This window comes from Parasteatoda tepidariorum, chromosome X1 (assembly GCF_043381705.1).
Source record: "Parasteatoda tepidariorum isolate YZ-2023 chromosome X1, CAS_Ptep_4.0, whole genome shotgun sequence".
Classification (NCBI taxonomy): Eukaryota; Metazoa; Arthropoda; class Arachnida; order Araneae; family Theridiidae; genus Parasteatoda; species Parasteatoda tepidariorum.
The window spans coordinates 14,922,457-14,942,552 of record NC_092214.1 but is presented as its reverse complement, the minus strand read 5'-3'; the positions used below and the strand labels follow the sequence as shown (position 1 = coordinate 14,942,552).

Sequence of the window (20,096 nt, the reverse complement as noted above, 5' to 3'; positions counted from 1 at the left end):
TTTTTCGGATCTTTATTTCGAAAATCTGACATTTGAAAGTCTGAAGTTCATGTGAGAGGATGTCATTAATAAAATCATTATTTAATAATTCTGACCACAGGCCCACGTTGTCATATTTTTCAAACTCAATCTTAATATTCTCTAAATTTCTTTGTGCCTCGGTATTACCTTCCTCTTGCTGAACACCACTATAGTTTTCAGTGGGATCAGAGGGTTGGTGGTAGTCAAGACTTTGTACATTTTCATCACTTGTATTTTTTTCCCTGGTGTTGTGATTTTCTGCTCCTTTCAAATAGATTCTCTTCGGATAAGATCACTTCCTTTTCGCTTGCTAATAAATTTATAGCTATTTTGTTCTCTGTTTAATGTTCCAATTTGAAAAAAGTTTCAATTTGTGCACATTTCTTTCTTTCTTTTCCTCGATCTAGCTGTAATTTCCGTTTCTCAGCTTCACTTTCATATTTTCTACCAGACATATTGTAAAATAGGACTGATATTTTTCTGAAAATAAACAATGAACTTGATAATTTTCTGGTAATAAACAGGGAACGAGATAATCGATGTAATATAACGAGATAATCGACGTAATATTTTTCTTCACATCGCATTCTTTGTAATGAGTGCAGTAATTCACAAATTATCACTAAAATCGATTAAAAAGTTCATTTAGTATTGAAAAAATACATTAAAAGCAAAGAAAAGCATTATTTATAATTCTTTTTACTTACCAACTAAGAACAGAAAATCTTTTCTTATACTGATTGCGTACTTTCAATTATAAGTAAAATAAGAAAAGTCCTGTCTTTATAACTTTTATCTTATCATTTATAAACTAAACAAGTTTGTCACTTTGACGATGAGAACAGAAGTGCGGGAAAAAAAACAAAATTACGTTGGGCGTTAGCGGCGCGGCAGGAAGTCCCCCGTAAAATATAGGCGCGAAAAAATACACTGACCAAAGACAAGCGACGGGGAATTCCCCGTTCAGTTCGATAAACGCGCACGTTCATAAGTTGATTGATCTCAGGGTTGCCTACCTTATATGTAATAGTTTTTTCGTTAATATTAGATACTTTTTTAATTCAAAATATCACCTATTGTTTTCAGTGGGGACTGGGGCCCTTTGTATCCATGGGGCCCTGGGCTGCAGCCCATGAAGCCCTTAAGTAGATCCGCCCCTGGTATTTAGGTTTCCGAAAAGGGAGGAAATTAAATGGATTAATTCCATCAAACGAGACAGTTATCAGATTTGTTAATAGTCGACATCATTCATGCATTATTTACTTAGCAATACAGAAATACTAAATAAAATGATTTTAGCGAACTCTGCTACTATCCATTCCCCCCCCCCTCCTACTCCAAAGTATATCTTATGTTCAGCTGATTTTTTTTTTAATATTTCAAATTTATGTAAGAAATAATACTATATCACAACTTTTATTAATATTTTTTTCCTTCTTCATACATTGGGTTTTCTGAAAAATTTTGCATCATTAATAATTTTCAAGTCTTTAATTTTAAAATGCACTCTTAATTTTTTTTTTAGAAATGAGTTGTTGTTGTTGTTAATTTACGTCGCACTAGAGCTGCACAATGGGCTATTGGCGACGGAAGCATTCCGGAGAATGATCCGAAGACATGCCATCACAATTTTGATCCTCTGCGGAGGGGATGACACCCTCGCTTCGGTAGCCCGACGACCTGCGCTCGAATTTTAGAAATGAGCTTATTTTATCAAAATCTCAATTGAATTTGTTAGTTTGAAAAACATATTTAATAAAATGTGTAACTTAAGCCATTTGTAATTTCACGATTATCATTCATTATTTTTATTCTGAAATTGTAAATTAGGAAAACCACACTACATAATTGCAAAGATAAGTTTACATTTGAACTGAGTTGAAAATTAACCTAATTTTTTCTTCTCTTAAAATATAACTAAGCCATTCATTTTCAAAAATATTAAAATTAAATTATACCTCGAATTTTTAAATTGTTATTTTCTGTAATAATTTATGACAATAAAGAAAATTCAAAAATGTTCAAATTACTTACTTGCATACATTTTTTTTTACTGTAATTAAATGGAAAAATACTTACGTAACTTTATCCTTTAAGAATCTGAAATTTTACTTACAAAACACTTTAAACAAAACCCAAAGGCAACTGCAAAAATGTTTTCAGGGAGTGAAACAAAAAAAGCCTTTATGAATTTTTATTTAAAAAAAATTGCCAATAATTTTCTGTAATTTAAAAATAATTTTACATTGGCACATCAGAAATTTTTAATGATTCAATAATTAGTTAAAGATACTATGTAGTTTTATTTACTTAAAATTTAGGAGACATTTAAATCTCGAAACCAAAAAAAGTAGTAAATATTGTATTTTGTCAGAATTAAATTTGCACAAACATTTAATAGCATACAAGAATGAGACGAAAAAACATAACATATTTTTTAACTATAAGCTGCCTTTTGTATTGATCCAAGCTTGACTACCATCAGTTATTTTCTGAAAACCTTGATATCACAAAATTTTTGTCCAAAATCAATCAATTCCATTGTTTGTATTTCGCTGATAAGAGTTTCTGCATTACAAACATAGAAAAAACAAACATGGCATTATAGGTAAGCGTCTTGAATGGAACTTTTTAAAAAAAAGAAGATGCAATCACGCATGTTTTCGCAAAGAATATACAAAACCTTTCAGATGAAAGTTTAATCAGTATTCTTTTCTAAATTGATAAGGAATTTTTATCTTAATGTAAATGTTATTCAGCTGTAAGTCAAAAGAACTTTTTACGATTATAATTATTTTAAAATTATATTTTTTTAAACGTGATAAAAATAAAAAAGCATTCTTTGTCTTAAATTTCAAATGAATAATCATGAGAAAATTTCCAAAATTAAAATAATAAACACAATGTTGATATTAAAAATCCTCACGAGTTTGAGCTATACTTTAAAATCAGCGTTAAAAGAAAATTGCTTCCGATATCATGCCGAAAGATTAAAAATAACCAAATTTTAAATATATTCAACTGTTTTCATGACACTTAAGCACGATCCACTAAAATGATTTTCTAACGTTATATTTTATAAAATTGTAATATCCTTTACAATAAAATTCAATGGGTAAACTCCAGTATTCGATACCTGCAACAAAAAATCTCGTAAGCGCAACACAAGAAGCGAAAAAAAAATTATTTTAAATGATTGTGAAAACGCTTTGAAGTGTTTTCACAATCTAAAACACTTTGAAGTGATTTCACAATTAAAAAAAAAATCCTAGATGGTGCATAGTTGATATTACTCGGTCAGCATGATCATGCCGGAGTTTTTTTAATAAACACTGTGTTTGATTCTCTCTCGGGGTACATCACTTAGCAACGAAATAACTTTTGATCTTATGATTGAATTTTCACATATTAGGATTTAATCTCAATGGTTTAAGGACCTAATTTCGAATTAATTTATGCATTGGTATTTTAACCCTTACGAAATCAAATATAAATCCGCACTTTCTCTGAATGTACACACTTTTCCTCCGACGGATTTAGATTCCTGGCCTTCAAAATGGGTATCGTAGTCTGGTAAATATTATCCCAATATGTTAGGCAAGAAAGTTTAGACCTCTTAATTTATTTGCCCTTTTTAATTGCTGAGATTGAAAATAGAATATGGAAATCCCATCATGAGATTGAAAGTTATTCAGAGTGATGATTTTGTGTGTGTATGTAGGCAGCGCCTACCTGCCTGCCTACATTATCAGCTCAGCAGAATACTTAAATAATAAATTATATAAGTATTATTGAGTTTTTACCTATAGCTTAGGAGCTTTAAAATTCAATATATATTAATTATTGCAATATATTATTGCTAAATATTATTCCATATATATAATAGACATAATAAGCCGGGATAGCTTGGTTGGCAAGGCGCTGGACTCGGGTTCGTGAGAACGGGAGTTTGAATCCACCCAGCCGAAGATTCCTCGTGTAGTAAATAGTGTCTGGTGCACGTTGAATCGTCTGGTCAAAAAGTCCTCTATGTACCCTAAGCAAATTATACATCTGAGGTTACTGGATTGGAGATTGATCGTTCTCTGGCTCAGGTCAAAATTACGATCTGCGCTGAATGAATCATTGTCTGAATGAGTCTGCCCTATAAACGGGTGTGATGTATGGGTGTGGCAGAAGTCAAATTCTTCGTCATAGATGGTGTGACTGGAAAACAAGTACAATCACACCCCCTCTACCTTAATGGCCTACGACAACAAAAACAATATTTATACATAATAATTTCTATCTATTATAAGCGCATATTTGTTGATGTTATTAGAATATGTTCGACTTAAGTAAACGTGTAAACATTTAATCTACCACTGGTTTACCTTAATCTACGGCTCGTTTTAATTTTAGCAATCAGAATATGCACAATATTTTGTAAATTGAAAACCTACCGTAATATAATTATATTTAATAGCTATTTATTTTTAACCTTTAATGGAACTTTTATACATATCCAGAAAAATTTTTGATCTTATTTAAATCTTTCTTAGTTTAATTAATCTTGATATGTTGCTTTATTGTTTTGTATTTTTAAAAAACACCATAATATTATTAATAGCAATAACCACATGTTTAATAATTTAAATAGCAGGTCTTAACTTTTCAGTAACCAGACCATGCTGAAGTAGTGCACGTGCACATAAAAATGTAATCTATCACTCGTTTACCTATATGAATGAATCCAGAGCCGTTTTTATGTTTATAGNGCAGGCGCACATAAAAATGTTATCTATCACTCGTGTACCTATATGAATGAATCTTTCTTAATTTTATTAAACCTGATATGTAACTTTATTGTTTTCTGAATTTAAAATTCACCTTTATGATATTAATTGCAGTTACTATTAGTTTTTAGCCTTTAACAACATATTACTACATATTTTGCCTTTAAAAGTACAACTTTCAACCCCATTGTAAGGTATCATAAGAATATGTTCGACAATATTGCAAGTGTGAATACAAATTTTATCTTATTTAAATCTTTTTTAATTTAAGTAATCCTGATATGTAGCCTCCTATTGTTTTGTGTTTCTAAAATTCACCATTATGTTATGAATTGCAATAACCATTTATTTTAAACCTTTCGTTATAATTTCACTACATGTTTGATAATTTAAATTAGGGTAAACCAACCAGTGAAGGAACACTACCCAGTGAAGGAACATTTCTTATATATTGATTAAAAATAAGAATTTTAAAGTTTTTTTTTTTTTAGATTGATTGGTAACAATAGCTTACTTCCAAACAATAGGAAGTCATCTAGCAATATTTTGGATTACCTGGTCAAATAGACTTCTCTGGAAAAAATTTTGAATCTGTTATTATCTCTACAACACCTTGTTTCGTTGAAAAAATTATAAGGTGATTGTTTGTATTTATATGTTTGAAGTGGAATTAATTGCATGTAGTAGTCTTATTTTTCTCACTGTGAAAAAGAGAATTCAAAATATAGTTATTGAAGTTACGTTTTATTTTTTTTAAAGAACCATAGCATAATCAAGTACTGAGATAAGGGGGTGTTTATTCACTGGATCACCAAACGATGAAAAACCAGTGAAGGAACAAGTGTTTCTTTACTGGGCTTTTCCCCCAGTTAATGAAAATAAAAGAAATTTTTTAATTTTCTTGTACTTTTAGTGATATTATACATCAAAATTCTGTTTAAAAGACAAAAAGCAACTTCTAACCAGTGAAAAAACAGGCATGTTCTTTCACTGGGAATACTTCCAGTGAATGAACAGTAATGTGTGAAATATGATTTTACATGACTCTAGGATAAGTAATTCTGCTATATAGAGGACAACCGAAATTTTATTAAAAATTGTATGAGTAATTCCTGAAATAATTTCAGTTCAAAATGTTAATTTAATAGCTTAATTTATGAAAAAATTATAATTTATATTTATTAATGGGGTGTGTAGTTGCATCAAATGTTAGACAACATAAACTTTGTTTACGAATCGAAAACTAATTAAATATAATCATAAAAATTTGAATAGAAAATTTTTTCGCTGGATTTTGCACCAAGAACTCTTAATAAGCTATCATTATAGGATAGCAACGCAATTATATAATTTATAAAAACTACTTTACGATGTTAGAATTGAGAAGCAAGCTCCTCAACAAAAAACAGAGTTAAACGGAAACGATATTCAATTTCTTCAGAAGCTTGAGAGGAAAATCCCTCAAGATATGTTGCAAATTTTTAACGCAGCATTGTCTGAAGAGTTTAATATCGAAAATATCCAAGAGCCTGTACTTTTTTCAATAAGGAAGAAGTACGTATTAAAGGAAGACCACTTGGTTAAGTCAAACTTAGGAACTGAAGCTAGCATTGATAATGAATGCATCTTAGATATCGAATTTGAAATGAGTCCTCATGCTGATCCTCTCTTAGTTGAAAAAAGAAATGATTCTATAAGTAAAATCAGTACTTCTAAAGNTTTTCTTCCTAGAAATTTATGAGCAGAAATCAGACAAAAGGGTGTTTCTGTGGATATCTGATATTTTTGAAGTTAGGAAAAAAGAGCCCCGAGGCAATATAAAGAAGATAAAAACATTTTCTCACAGTGTAAGGTGAGAAGGCTATTTGACAACTCTGTGGGTGGTAGCTACGAAAATGGGGATATTTTCATTAAAGGAAAGACGTTTTTATTGCTCTTTTAGTTAGAAAAGTGAAGAGTAACAACTATTTTATATTTGTAAACACTTCGATTAGATTTTGAAAAGAATCCGACAATGTAAGAAAGAAAAAAATATGTATGTTATGGGCTTCAGAGGGCCTCAGCTCTGAATAAAACTTAAAAAAAAGACGAAAAAAGTGGGGTTTGGGTGGGGGCCCCATTAGAAATCGGGGCCCTGGGCCAGGGCCCACTTGGCCCATCCTTAAAAACGGCTCTGAATGAATCTTTCTTAATTTTATTAAACCTGATATGTAACTTTATTGTTTTCTGAATTTAAAATTCACCTTTATGATATTAATTGCAGTTACTATTAGTTTTTAGCCTTTAACAACATATTACTACATATTTTGCCTTTAAAAGTACAACTTTCAACCCCATTGTAAGGTATCATAAGAATATGTTCGACAATATTGCAAGTGTGAATACAAATTTTATCTTATTTAAATCTTTTTTAATTGAAGTAATCCTGATATGTAGCCTCCTTGTTTTGTGTTTCTAAAATTCACCATTATGTTATGAATTGCACTAACCATTTATTTTAAACCTTTCGTAATAATTTCACTACATGTTTGATAATTTAAATCACAACCTTTAAGCTTTCAATAAAGTGTCGCGGCGCGCGAGGATGCTCAAGCACGTGCTCATAATTTATCTTTCAGTCGTGTACCCACATGAAGTATGAAGGAATCTCTTTTAATCCTATTAATACTGATATGTAGCCTTATTTCTTTCTGAATTTAAAATTCATCTTAAACGATATAAATTGTAGTTACTATTAATTTTCTTAACTTTAACAACATATCACTACATTTTTTGCAAAGCAAGAATTTCCTCCCTGTTGTAAAATATCATAAGAACTATAGCGCAAGCGAATAAATTTTTATCTTATTTAAATCTTTCTTAATTAAATTATTCCTGATGTTGTGCCTCATTGCTTTGTGTTTCTAAAATTCACCTTAATTTTATTAATTTCAATAGCCATTTATTTTTTAACTTTCATAATTATACTTTCAACACATGTTTAATAATTTAAATAACAACTTTAAACCGTTCAGTAAAATTTCACGAGACAATGTTCAAGCAGTTCACGAGCACATAAAAATGTAATTTCTCTCTCATATCCATATGAATGAATCTTTCTAAACTTTATTAGTTCTGATATATAGCCTTAATTCGAAGTAGGCAAAATAAATTTTATAAATTGTTTCCTAACCAAAATTCTATTATCCGTAAAAGAAACAAAAATTGTGCCCAATCCAGGAATGACACTTCGAGTTCCCATTCCTTGTTAGTACTTGAAAATCATTACATTAGATCAAAAGTTATTGAAGATTTTGACTTTTGTTTCCATGCACTTTAAATTCTCTGTCTCATTCATTATTTTAAAATTTTCATTTACAGCATTTTGTTTTTGATTGTTTAATTTTTTCAAGTACTTTGTATGCGCATTTTCGAAAATTAATAATTTTTAAGAGGAAAAAAATAAGTAAATATTTAATTTCTTAAATATAATTATTTCATTTGTAATGTAAATATAGTTATTTCATTAAAACAATTGTGGAATAAAATAGGTCGAATTTCATTATACTATATGCCACGTCTCTTGAAAAATAATTAAAGTATTTTTTAATTATCACATACTAATAAAATGTGGAAAAAATTGATAATTAGCTGTACAAAAATCAAATTAATAATATTTAAAAATTACATTAAAACAATTAAATGAAGTCAAAAAGCCAAATTTAGCTGTATTCACCATATTTCTATAAAAATATTAAAGGATTATTAAATTATCGTATGCACAAAAGCCAATAAATATCAATTTTCTCATTATTTTGTAAAACATTTAACATCGAACATAATATTTTTTGAAACATTTTGGTACATTTTTGATTTAATAAGACATTTTAAGCAATCTAATTTCCTTAACAACATACTTTTTCAGGAAAAAGATAATAAATAATGTAATTTTTTTAAGTGATATGCATATATTTTCAAAAATTCGATGCATTTCTTGAAAATTTTTAGTTCCTTAAAACATCTCATAAAATAATCTAATTTTTAGCGACGTTCTTTTAAATAGAATTAATAGACTAGAGATGGCGCCACTAAAACTAATAATAATTTCCTTTTTTTTTAGTCCCAGATTCATAACAAAAAGCAAACATAGATAGTAAGTACCTGTAAAGGGAAGAAAGTAGTTGTGTGCATGTCATGAACGTTTCATCGATATTTATTTTAATGTAATATAAATATGGCTACTGATATCTGATCAATTGGTAAGTTAAGAATATCTTAACTGTATATTTTATAAAGATTGATTGCTCAAACTCAGCGTAGTCTTGAAAGTTATAATTGTTATAAGGAAAAAATCAAATAAGTTTGTTTTTAATTCCTCTTTTCTCAATAAACTAATCGTTCGTTGCCAATGTTATAAATACGAAATATATACTTCCTTTTCTATCAAAACCAAGTTATAATTTAGTTTAAATTATAATTAAGGAAAGTTATAAGACCTATCGTTGTGGCGCAACAGGTAAATCTAAGTCTAATCTTATTGAAACTTGCCAATGCAATATATTTACATTCTTTCTTCTTGGACAGACTGACCCGTTGATTGTTTTTTCGTTCTATTCCATAATTATGTCAGATTTAGGGAAAGAGCTTGATATTTAAGGATGTAATTGTACATTATAAGGAGCTTTTTTTTTCTATTGAAATCATTATTGAACTTACCAACTAACATATACTTAGCTCTTTATCTGGATATATTTTTAAGTAAATAAGTGATCATGTTACGTAACTTTTTTTTGCTTCAATTATTGCGCATATATTCATATATTTTTTTAAAAGTGTATTTATCTCTTTCAAATTCCTTCAGTATTTTTTGAACAATTTGTATGGATTAAATGGCAGGATTGTATTACTTTAGAAAGATATTAGGATCTGGGATCTAAATTAAAAATAAAATCATGTATGCAGCAATGTTATATAATAAACGTCAATAGTGTCGTCGTTTATTTACTTAAGTGCATCTGACTACTGAAGAAATAACCCAGTCTTGCAGAAATATTTTTTTTAAACGAATTAAACTAATTTTATTAATGCATTTTTTGCAAAATTTAATGCAAATTACATGAGTTTTCAAAACTCAGTTTTACAAGCATAAGCGACTGAATTTCCCGGGTTGTCTCTGATTTACCTGGGGTTGTGTCTGCTTTGCCCGGATGGAATCGCAGCTTTTCTACACAGTATGAGCTGAAATCTTATGTCACGCATTAAATTTAGAAAAACTTTTATTTCTTTTCATCCCTGTTATGATTATAATTGAAACTTTGTTTATAGCTTTCCATAGCTGTTAACATTTAAAAACAAACTAAAAAGAAACAAATTGCAGTCAAAATTCTATTTAACGAACTTCCACTTTGCGAATTTCTCTATTATGCGAATTTTTTCGAGGAACCAAGAACATTTTTTGTAATTTCTTGCTAAAATAACTCCCAAATATCGAAGTGAATTTTCTATTTAACGAACTTTTCTTTGAGATCCACTTTCCCTATATCCCAAAATATTTCAGATCATTTTAGATTTGTTTGCGCATTTCATGAGGGAAATGACCTTGAATTTATTATCGATGCCACTTAATTTTTAGAGAAAGCAGTAGAATCCCTTTTTGTTTGCATTCAAAACGGAAAACTCAGAGAAAACGGTTTTTATCAGTAGCAATTAAAGTGCATGCGGTAATGTATGCTTAAAATTACTTTTATAATAAATGCAGCTATAATTTTATACATCAATTTAGTTTTTTTTTAGATGAAAATGTATGTAGCATGTTCTGGATGATGTTTCGCTCTATTCTTGCTTTCCATGCAGATTTCTTTTATGGTTAAGATTTATGAAATGAATAGTAGATACTAGTTTACAAGACAAAGGTGTATCAATTGTTATTTTAATTATGTCTAGTGTTGATAAATTTAGAACCAGTTTTGTGTTTAAGGATTTCAAATGGTGATTTTCTATTTAACGAATTTTCCATATAACGAACTTATGATCGGGAGTTAGCGGCTTCGTTAAATAGAGATCCGACTGATATACATTTTCAATTTTATGTACGTATATGATTACAATTTGAATTTAATCTGAAATTTGAACATCATATACATTACACCCATAGTTAGTATTGAAATTTCATAAAATTGTGTCTAATGGCGTAAATAACACCCCCGCAACCGTCGCGTTTGCGGGGGTGAGCACAATCCAGTAATAATACACTATGGTAGGGGTGCGCAATTTACGGCCTTTTGCATGCCCCTGAATATAATTTTAAAAAAATTATTATAAATTTTTTTTTCGAAATATAAAACATTGGAAATTTTTAACAGTGAATTTTTTAACGAGCCAAATCTAAATCAATATAGTTTTTCGATTTTTTTTTTTTGGTGGTTATCGCAGCTAATTTTCCTAGTTTTAAAATCCCAATATTTTTATTCGAATTTCAGTAATCACTTTTAAAGCTCTTTATTTTTGTCTAAGTAATAATAATTGATAACACTTAATAGTTTACAACAGTTAATAGTTAATCTAAGTGACTTTTCGATCGTGTTCTAGGAGGTTATCGAATTTCCACGCGTTTTTTAAAATCCTGATCTTTTTAATGCATACATTATAACAACTCGCGAGTTTCGAATTATACAGATAGTATTCACATTTAACGTGATTTATTTGTGTCAAAATAGTATCGTGCTATTTTTTAAGTACTCTCTTTCTCTAGATACTATTTCTGTATCGTATATCTAAGTTTAACTCGTAACTAAGTTTTCACTAATACTCGCTTTTCTAAGTACCGTATCGTTTCTCTAAGTATTTTTTTAAATTGTTTTTTCAGCACTTTTTGCCACGCGTTTCTATATGATTTTGTAAATCCCGATATTTTTAATATGTATTAATACGACACTCGAATCGCGCTTTTAAATGTGCCCTTTATTTGTGACGCAAATAAAGGGCGCATAAATCTAAGATCATCGCAAATCTAAGAGTTCTTTTTTTAATCATTTTTTCAACATTTCTGCTACACCTTTTCACAGGATTTCGAAAATCTTAATATTTTAAATCTGGTACTAAAATGACTAGCAATTTTCGAATCATTCATTTTAATCACCACTTTTGCCGCGCTTTATTTGTGCCGATTTCATCCTCATTCCAAGATATTTTTCAATCGTTTTTTTTTTCTTCTTCGGTTTATATATGCTAGATATTTCCACATTTTTTTCAAAATCTCAATATTTTAATACACTATTATTATAACACGCGAAATTCGAACGTGAGTTTCTTAAGCTGTTTACTGTTTTTAAACTTTGTTTCTAATTTTTTGTAGCTTGAATAAGAGCTTAAAAAACCATTTTAAGATTTAACATTCATAAAATCCCTTATAATTCACTAAATATAAATGTCAATGTCATGAAGCTAAAAATATACTAAACTGAGTTCCAACTGAATGTTGTATGTAAAATACCTCATACAATTTCTTTAATTGAAATATAATTTGCATTTATGTTGCTCAGTAAAATATTTATTTTTTACTTTAATTTAAGAACATTAGAGGTAATTTGTTTTAAAATAAAATTTTGTATTACGTGATATGATGAAAAAACCATCACTTTTCCCCCGTCTTTATATTTTTTTCGACAAATATGTTTTTTGAGGAAATATTTTATTTTTGAAAAGTATCAGTTTTAAATAACATTTAAAAGAATTTAATTTTATGCAAATATATTAGTAAGTTGACTGATGAAAAGAAAAATAGAAGGAATTGAGATAATAAATTTTTTTTTTAATTACTTAAAATAATTTGTTTTAATATAAATATTTTACTAAGTAGACTGATAAAAAGAATTCCGTCTGATATTTATGCTAAAATTATTATAATTGCTCCTTTTATTTAAGAAAGGGTTGTGCACTGTATGAATTACAATAAAAATATTTTTTTTATTTTATAAAATATTTTTTAATTCACTTTTCAAATAACCCTTAATTAAATATTATTGTAATAAAGGGAACAAATTTCTCGTATTATTAAGATGAATTTCATTTCAATGTAGGTAGTAAATTGTTATGTACATACAATGTTCTAATTTAGTACTTTTCTAAATTCCTTCTTTCCATCGCAATTATAAATTAAAGTAAAAATAATTAAAATTAAAATCTATAAATTAAAATAAAATGAATGATTATATATACCCGAATGTATCTTCATAGAGTTTTTGTTTCATATTAGAATTTTAAAAAATTTCTAAGAGAAGGCGCATTTATAAATGTTGCAGGGGATGTACGCCAATGAGTTTGTCATGAATAAAGTCCTCTTTTTTCTCACAAAATGAACGAATTTTAGTTGGTAAATACTAAAGTTTAGAAAAAGGAATCATCAAAGTGATTGAAATCAATAAAATCAGTTCACTCCATCAGTATTTCGAATCACTTCGAATCGGTAAACGATTCGCTGAATCACTTATTATTTTGAATTACTAGTTGATTCGAATCAGTGAGTGGTTTGATAATGAAGCTGATAAAAATTAGATAAAAAAGATTTATCTATTATAAAAATGACTTTAAAATATTTTTGTTTTACAATTTTTTCGGCAGTACATAACATTACCCATCAATAATGGAAGAGACAGTAAATATTTAAAGGATTATTTTGTAACTTTAGAGGTGTTAAGTTCATGCAATTTTTCATATTTAGCAATAACATTTAAAGTTTTCAGAGGTTTGGAAGACCTACAATAAATTACGAAGGAAAACAAATATTTTTGAACACTCTGTGCCAGAAAATCAATCAAAAAACCTGTATCAATTATTTCTGATAACTACAAAAAGTTTCGTAAATCTAGAGTAAATATTTATGGAGATATGGACATTTTTATGAAAAATTAATTTTTTCACCTCACGTTTTTTTGCTATTGCTTCATAAATATTCAATGGAATTCAACAAAATTTTTGGTGAAATTTAAGATTAATTACAAAATTTTTGATTCAAAATTTAAAAAAAAAAAATTGTTTAAAACTGCACAAGATATGAGTATTTAAGCTAGTCATTTTACACTGCGCATGCGTAGAAAAAATTAAAAAAACTTTTTTTCATAATTTTGAGGGGAATGGTATTTGGCAACTAATGATAAAAGCTTTATTTGAATATCTTAAATATTTAAAAAGTGTCCAGCAATTTTGTAAGTAGTTTTTGTACTTTTTAAAAGAACGATCAAAACCATCTACAAATTTCATCTTGTACTATTAAACAAGATTTATTAAAAATGAAACTGGTATTGTGGGTGGGATACAGTCCTTGATATGGACTTAGATACTTTTATCGATCTGATTAGATGTATGTGTTTATTGATGCATAAATATTTTGAAATTGTTAAAAGATTAGAAATTAAAAATTTTTCTAAGATGAATGTTAAAAAATACTTTTATCATTGTTTAAAAATTTAAAATATGTAATCACAGCAGCTTAAAACGTTTAATAATAATAAAAAAGAAAACTCATAATTGTATCAAAAATTGCTTAAAGTAATTTATAATTCTCATATAATATGTTCCTCATTCATATGAATTTTTGCTTTAACTTTTAAGACAACAAAAAACTATTTTGCATAACATCCCTGATTTAGAAAAAGCACATTTTTGTTGAAAAAAGTACATAATTTTGGAATTGAAATAATGCAGAAATGACATCTCACTTTAAAATTGACACCCTTATAATAATTGAAATTTTCTGTTAGATTTCTTATGTTGATACTGAATTAGTACACGTAAACTAACAGGTGTAGCACGTTTTGTCCATATTTTGCTTAAAAGTGGAAATAAATGTTTTTCAGCTACATAGAAGTCAGATATATTTGAATCTATATATATTAACCTAATATAATTTTCTGCAAAATGAAGCTTAAATTTTCAAGCAAATAGTTAAAAAACGGAAATTGCATAGTCAAAAATGATAGTCAGATGTTGACTTAGTGCATTTTTTCTTTAAATTATTTATCCGAGTGGCATAGAATACAAAACTTGTAATAAAACTGAACTGTATTCTCATTTATCTTTCTAAATGGAACTTCATTTTTTTGAAATAATTGTTTCAAGCCTGATTTTCTTTTATTTTAGAGCATTTTTCAAGATGAGTTTGACAGTGATGAATTTCAATCGGATTCGAGAGTTAGTATCGAATTTAGGATGTATGAACGAAGACAATACATACATTTTAAGTCTGGATTGTTTGAGTAAGTACTTTTTTATCAATAAATTCTTGGTTTTTTTCTTGTTTACAAGAAGAATAAATTTCATTTTATTTAAATGTTAAGTTAAGCTCTAGTTCCTAAAATAAATATTATTTAATGTAAAAAAATACACCTTTGAAAAGCTTGATGAATTCAAATACCTTGGAACATTGATCAATGACCAAAACAGCATAAAAACAGAAGTAGACAACAGAATTAAAATGGCAAATAAGTGCTTCTTTGGACTAAGAAAGCAATTAAGATCAAGCCTAATCAGTCGAAAAATTAAAATTTATATGTCTCTTATTCTACCTGTATTGCTCTATGCAAGTAAAACATGGACACTAAACGCAGACACTCACCGTACTCTTGGTGTTTTTGAAAGGAAAATCCTTAGAAATATTTTCGGTCCAGTACAGGAAAGAGGCTGTTGGCGAATCAGATACAACTTTGAATTATATAGACTCTATGGACAGCCACAGATAGTGCAGGGCATCCGAAGCAATAGATTAAGATGGCTCGGTCTTATCTGGAGAGGTTCAGAAAATAATGCAGTCCGAATCACCACCTTTAAAAATCTTTCGGGATCTCGGGCTAGAGGAAGACCTCCAACTAGATGGCTGGATGACACTGCTAAAGATCTAAAAGTATTAAAGATAAACAACTGGAAAAAAGTAGCCATAGACAGGAGGCGTTGGAGGCTACGTGTGGTTGAGGCAGCCAAGGCCTGTAAGGGGCTGTCGTTTTGAAGAAGAAGAATGTAAAAAAATATGTATGTATTTCGAAAGTTAAACTGATTATTTTTCGAAGTATGCTAATATCCAGTCTAACCAGACAAAGCAGGATTTAAATTATTATTATAAATGTCATTAATTTATTCATTATTTTTTAACCGAATTATTTTCTATATAGCTTTCTATTTTGAGAAATAGTTTCAGTTTCAAGTAACATAAGTAGTTTTAATTTTTAGTAAATTAAATTATTTAAACAGAGAATAGAAAACTCTCTGCGGTGCTACAGTTGAGGCACTAACTTTTGATCAGGCCTTTTGTATTATCCGAAGTCGTCCCGTAGTGGACTGATCGTTAAGACACGGTTCCCACCAGATCACCGAAGTCAAGCATCACTGGCTGCGGTTAGTGTGCGTGTGGGTGACCACTTGGATTAGTCTGCGTAGGAACCGAGGGTGTGCGGTATTGGTCATCGTTGAACTGTTCTACCGTAAAGTGCTCGACTTCGCTTGCAGGTCGTCGGGCTACCGAAGCGGGGGTGCCATCCTCTCTGCAGAGGATCAAAATTGTGATGGCATGTCTTCGGATCATCCTCAGGGATATTTCCCAGACCGTCGCCAATAGCCCATTGTGCAGCTCTAGTGCGACGTAAATGAACAACAAAATTGCCAGAATTTATCAGACAACGAACAGATAAGAAAAAAGACTATTCTAAACCTGTTTTTTAAAAAAAGAGGTTTAATCAGATATTGAACTTACAAAATAAACAATACATAGTAAAATCAGTGATGCTTTCTAATAAAAAGTTTCTAAACTTTGGTGTTGATAACCATTCATCTCGAAATAACATGGAGATTGTTTGTAACTTGCCATCAGACAACGAACAGATAATAAAAAAAGACTATTCTAAACCTGTTTTTCGGGATACCCCCCCCCCCGCTCCAATTCGAATAAATTATTTCATATCAGAAACCATTTAAAAGGTTTATTTGTAAAAAAAAAAATTTTTTTTCTTTTTCGAACGTATTGTAAAAACTCAACAAATATGTGTAGAAACTCCTCCAAAAAGGTTTTTAAAAATATATTCTCTGAAGAGAGAAAAAAAAATCCTCCCCAAGAATTTTCTAATTGTAAAACTGCAAAATAATACACACAAGTTATTGAAAAGTTTTTCCTAATCATATTTTACAATTTTAAACTTGCAAAAAGTGTTCCCCACAGAAAAATGTCTATGTCCTTCCCCACCTTAATACCCCCCCCTGTAGGCACTTTTTTTTATTAGACCCTACGTCAAAAATCGTAGAGACGTCCTGTGCGCAATGTTGATTAGATTATCACAATCATGCTGCTGGTCACGAAATTGTGAAGCCTTAACCTCAATGACTTTCTTCCCACAACATAGTCTGTTATCTTTCTTTACGTCAGAAACCATGAATTTTTAAGTACCCCACTTAAAATAGCTGATATCTAAAAACTCGAAAAATTGGAAACTTGTAGCTAAATTGTGAAAAATAAATAGATTTAAAAAATGGATAACGGAAAAAGGAAATAAATGAAAGGGTTAAACATTTTAGAATATTTTTTAAAACTAAAGTAGAAGCCAAAAATATAGCAAAGTTTACTCTAGTTTTTAATAGAAGTGACTTGCCCTTTTCTAAGAAAAACGTTTTTATTATTTTTTTTAAATGGCAATTTTCCAGTGTTTTGTAAATTATTTATATTTCAGTTGGTTAAATGATTTTTCTGCTGCATTTTGTTTCATTAGTAATCAAACACATTTCGATATTTTGGGTATCGCCTTCCTCAGTAGTGACTCGTTAGATTCGGATAGCCTTTTTGTGTTTTTCTTTGCTTAAATATTCAATTGCGGTTTTTATGGTGTGTATTTTTTCCATTTCATTTTAGACAATGATTCTACAAATAAACACGAGGGTGGTCGCTCATACATTAAATTAAAGTTACATTTTTTTTAGTAAATCCTTCCATCTGCACTTCATCAGTGAAAAACACGCGATGCATACTAAGAAATAGTGTAAAATTTATTAAAAATTTCAAAGACCCTTCACATACTTGTCGACTTCATTTTGCGATTGAAAGTGACATTTTCTTAGCCATGGATTCAATTTTTCTGATTCTTTTATGCTTTTTTTCCCCTGAATTCCATTTTGTTCCAAACGGATTTATTTAGATAAATTGAACTGAATGAAATCATAAAGAACTATTTTTAGAAAAAATAATAATAAACAGTTGGAGTCTTTCTAGTGCTGTCATTTTCAGTGTTTCCCCCTTTTGTGTTTTTTGAAGCTTTTCCATTCTATAGAGAAATTCACGTGTTTTCAAAATAAAAATCTTTGAAACATGTGCTTTAAAATTTCATTTCATTTCTTTTTGGGAAAAAACATTGAAGATCTAAAGGAATGACGTCAACAAATAATATTTTCCAACGATTCAAAGATAATATTTTTTTAATCATTATAATTTGAACGCATGTGGGTAATTCTTCAGAAATGGCGAAAACTCGAAGTACGTATTATTTTGAATTATTAATAAACATTAATCTCCGCATATTTCTTATTATGAAACGTACTTTGCTAACACACTTAATATATGATGAAGTAATTAATATTATTGAAAGGAATGCTCTTAAATGCATAGGGATGCATCGTATGTTTAAAGCCTAGTTCTGCGTTAATTTGCCGCGCGGCGACAATTCGTTGCAGGCACAATTCGTCATGCTCACATTTTCGTTTCGTGCAGAATTCGTTGGTGGCTCAACTTGTCTCAGCGATAATTTGTCGTGAGCCAGCCGTGATGATTCAGGGAATAGTGATAGGGGGCCGTTTAAAAAGTACGTACATCCCGAAGGGGGGGAGGGGATTTGCTCTTATGTACGGTTTTGTACGATGGGGAGGGGGGGAGGTATTATACAAAGTACGTACTTTATAAACATACACCAAATTAAATTTGACTTTATCCTACACACTCCTTAAGTAAATATTTAATTTTATTTAAAACATAATTATTTTAATTTTTATGAAAAAGGGGGGTAGACTAATAAAATGTACGTACTCTAAGGGGGTGGGAGTAAGACCTTATGTACGGTAATGTACGAAGGGGGGGGAGGGGTTTAAAATTTCTCCATTTTTGTGTACGTACTTTTTGAACGGCCCCTNGTAAGAGTTTCACCTTCCAATGAGGTGAACCGGGTTCGAATCCCAGCGATGGCTGATCGATACGAATTCCGCATCCGGCTTGTATCAACCACACTGCTGACGTAAAATATCATCAGTGGTAGAGAGATCATGGGTTAAAATCCCCTTGCCGTCAGGCTAACCGTGAGAGGTTTTCGTGGTTTTCTTCTCTGTGTAACGCAAACGCAGGTTAGTTTCATCAAAAAGTCCTCCGCGGAGGCAATTTTTTTCCAGTACCTGGTTCAGGAGTTCCCTTGTCTTCTGGACTGGTTTCAAAATTACAAGGCTACGGAGTTGAACATTAGTAGTCGTAAACTCAAAAATTGATTGTAAAATTCAACGACGATTATAAAATAAAATAAAATTTTTCACGAGCATAATTTCTTGAAGTTTCGATGAAATACAATTATTTAAGAAATTTTTGCATTCTCTATGGAATCTATCTAAATATTTAATTTAAGGCCATTAAAATATTATGAAAGCATTCACGGGGGTTTGTGATTTGATAACTAAAGTTACAAGGGAGCAGTAGGAGCAATACTTGCGTAAGACATTTAAATGCCCTTAATTTCATTTTTTTTTAAATGCTATAAAAAAGTTGGAAGGTTTGTAATTAAAATTACATTTAATTACAAACCTATTTGTAATTAAAATTACATTTGGGAAAAGAAGGAGTTTGGAAAAAAATCTTAAGTTTTAGACTTTTGATCACACATTATTTATTTCTAAAATTAGATTATTATTGTAAAGTCAAAATGCAAGGAGAGTTATGTTTGCATGGGAAGGGATTTGTAATTTTTCTGAGAAAGGGATTTAAGATGGCCGAAAACATAATAATTGAATGTCTCCTTCTTAAATTTTGCTTTAGTTTACCGTTTCCAGTTTTTGAACTAGATATTTTTGCAAAATTGTTAACATGCCGTGATAGTTACAATTTCTCATTTCATCCAAAAATCGGTGAAAATTATCATTCTTCATTTTATTATTTTTTATGAGATGCTGTGACTGCTGGGTTTAGGTAATTTAATGAATATTACGAAATAGTTTATAAATGGTAGTCAAACGTTGTGTGAAATTTTGAATATGAACAAAAAAAAAAGAGTTAAAACTATGCAAGCTATTAATGTTCAAAACAGTAGTTTTAAGCAG

The 20,096-nt window shown here is 29.5% G+C and overlaps 1 protein-coding gene across 2 annotated transcripts in view; it reads left to right on the top strand.

Moving 5' to 3' along the window:
• The first annotated feature begins 8,901 nt into the window (after window positions 1-8,901).
• LOC107440384 (timeless) overlaps window positions 8,902-20,096 on the top strand; it is a 110,745-nt gene continuing 99,550 nt past the window's right edge. Inside the window, exons 1-2 of one of the 2 annotated variants that reach the window (XM_071187525.1) lie at window positions 8,902-9,034; window positions 14,913-15,028. In XM_071187525.1, coding sequence (XP_071043626.1) covers window positions 14,926-15,028 — 103 coding nt within the window. In that variant the 5' untranslated portion in view covers window positions 8,902-9,034; window positions 14,913-14,925. Of the gene's footprint in view, window positions 9,035-9,150; window positions 9,292-14,912; window positions 15,029-20,096 lie in introns of those variants that run through there. The other variant, XM_071187526.1, reaches the window with a different exon arrangement.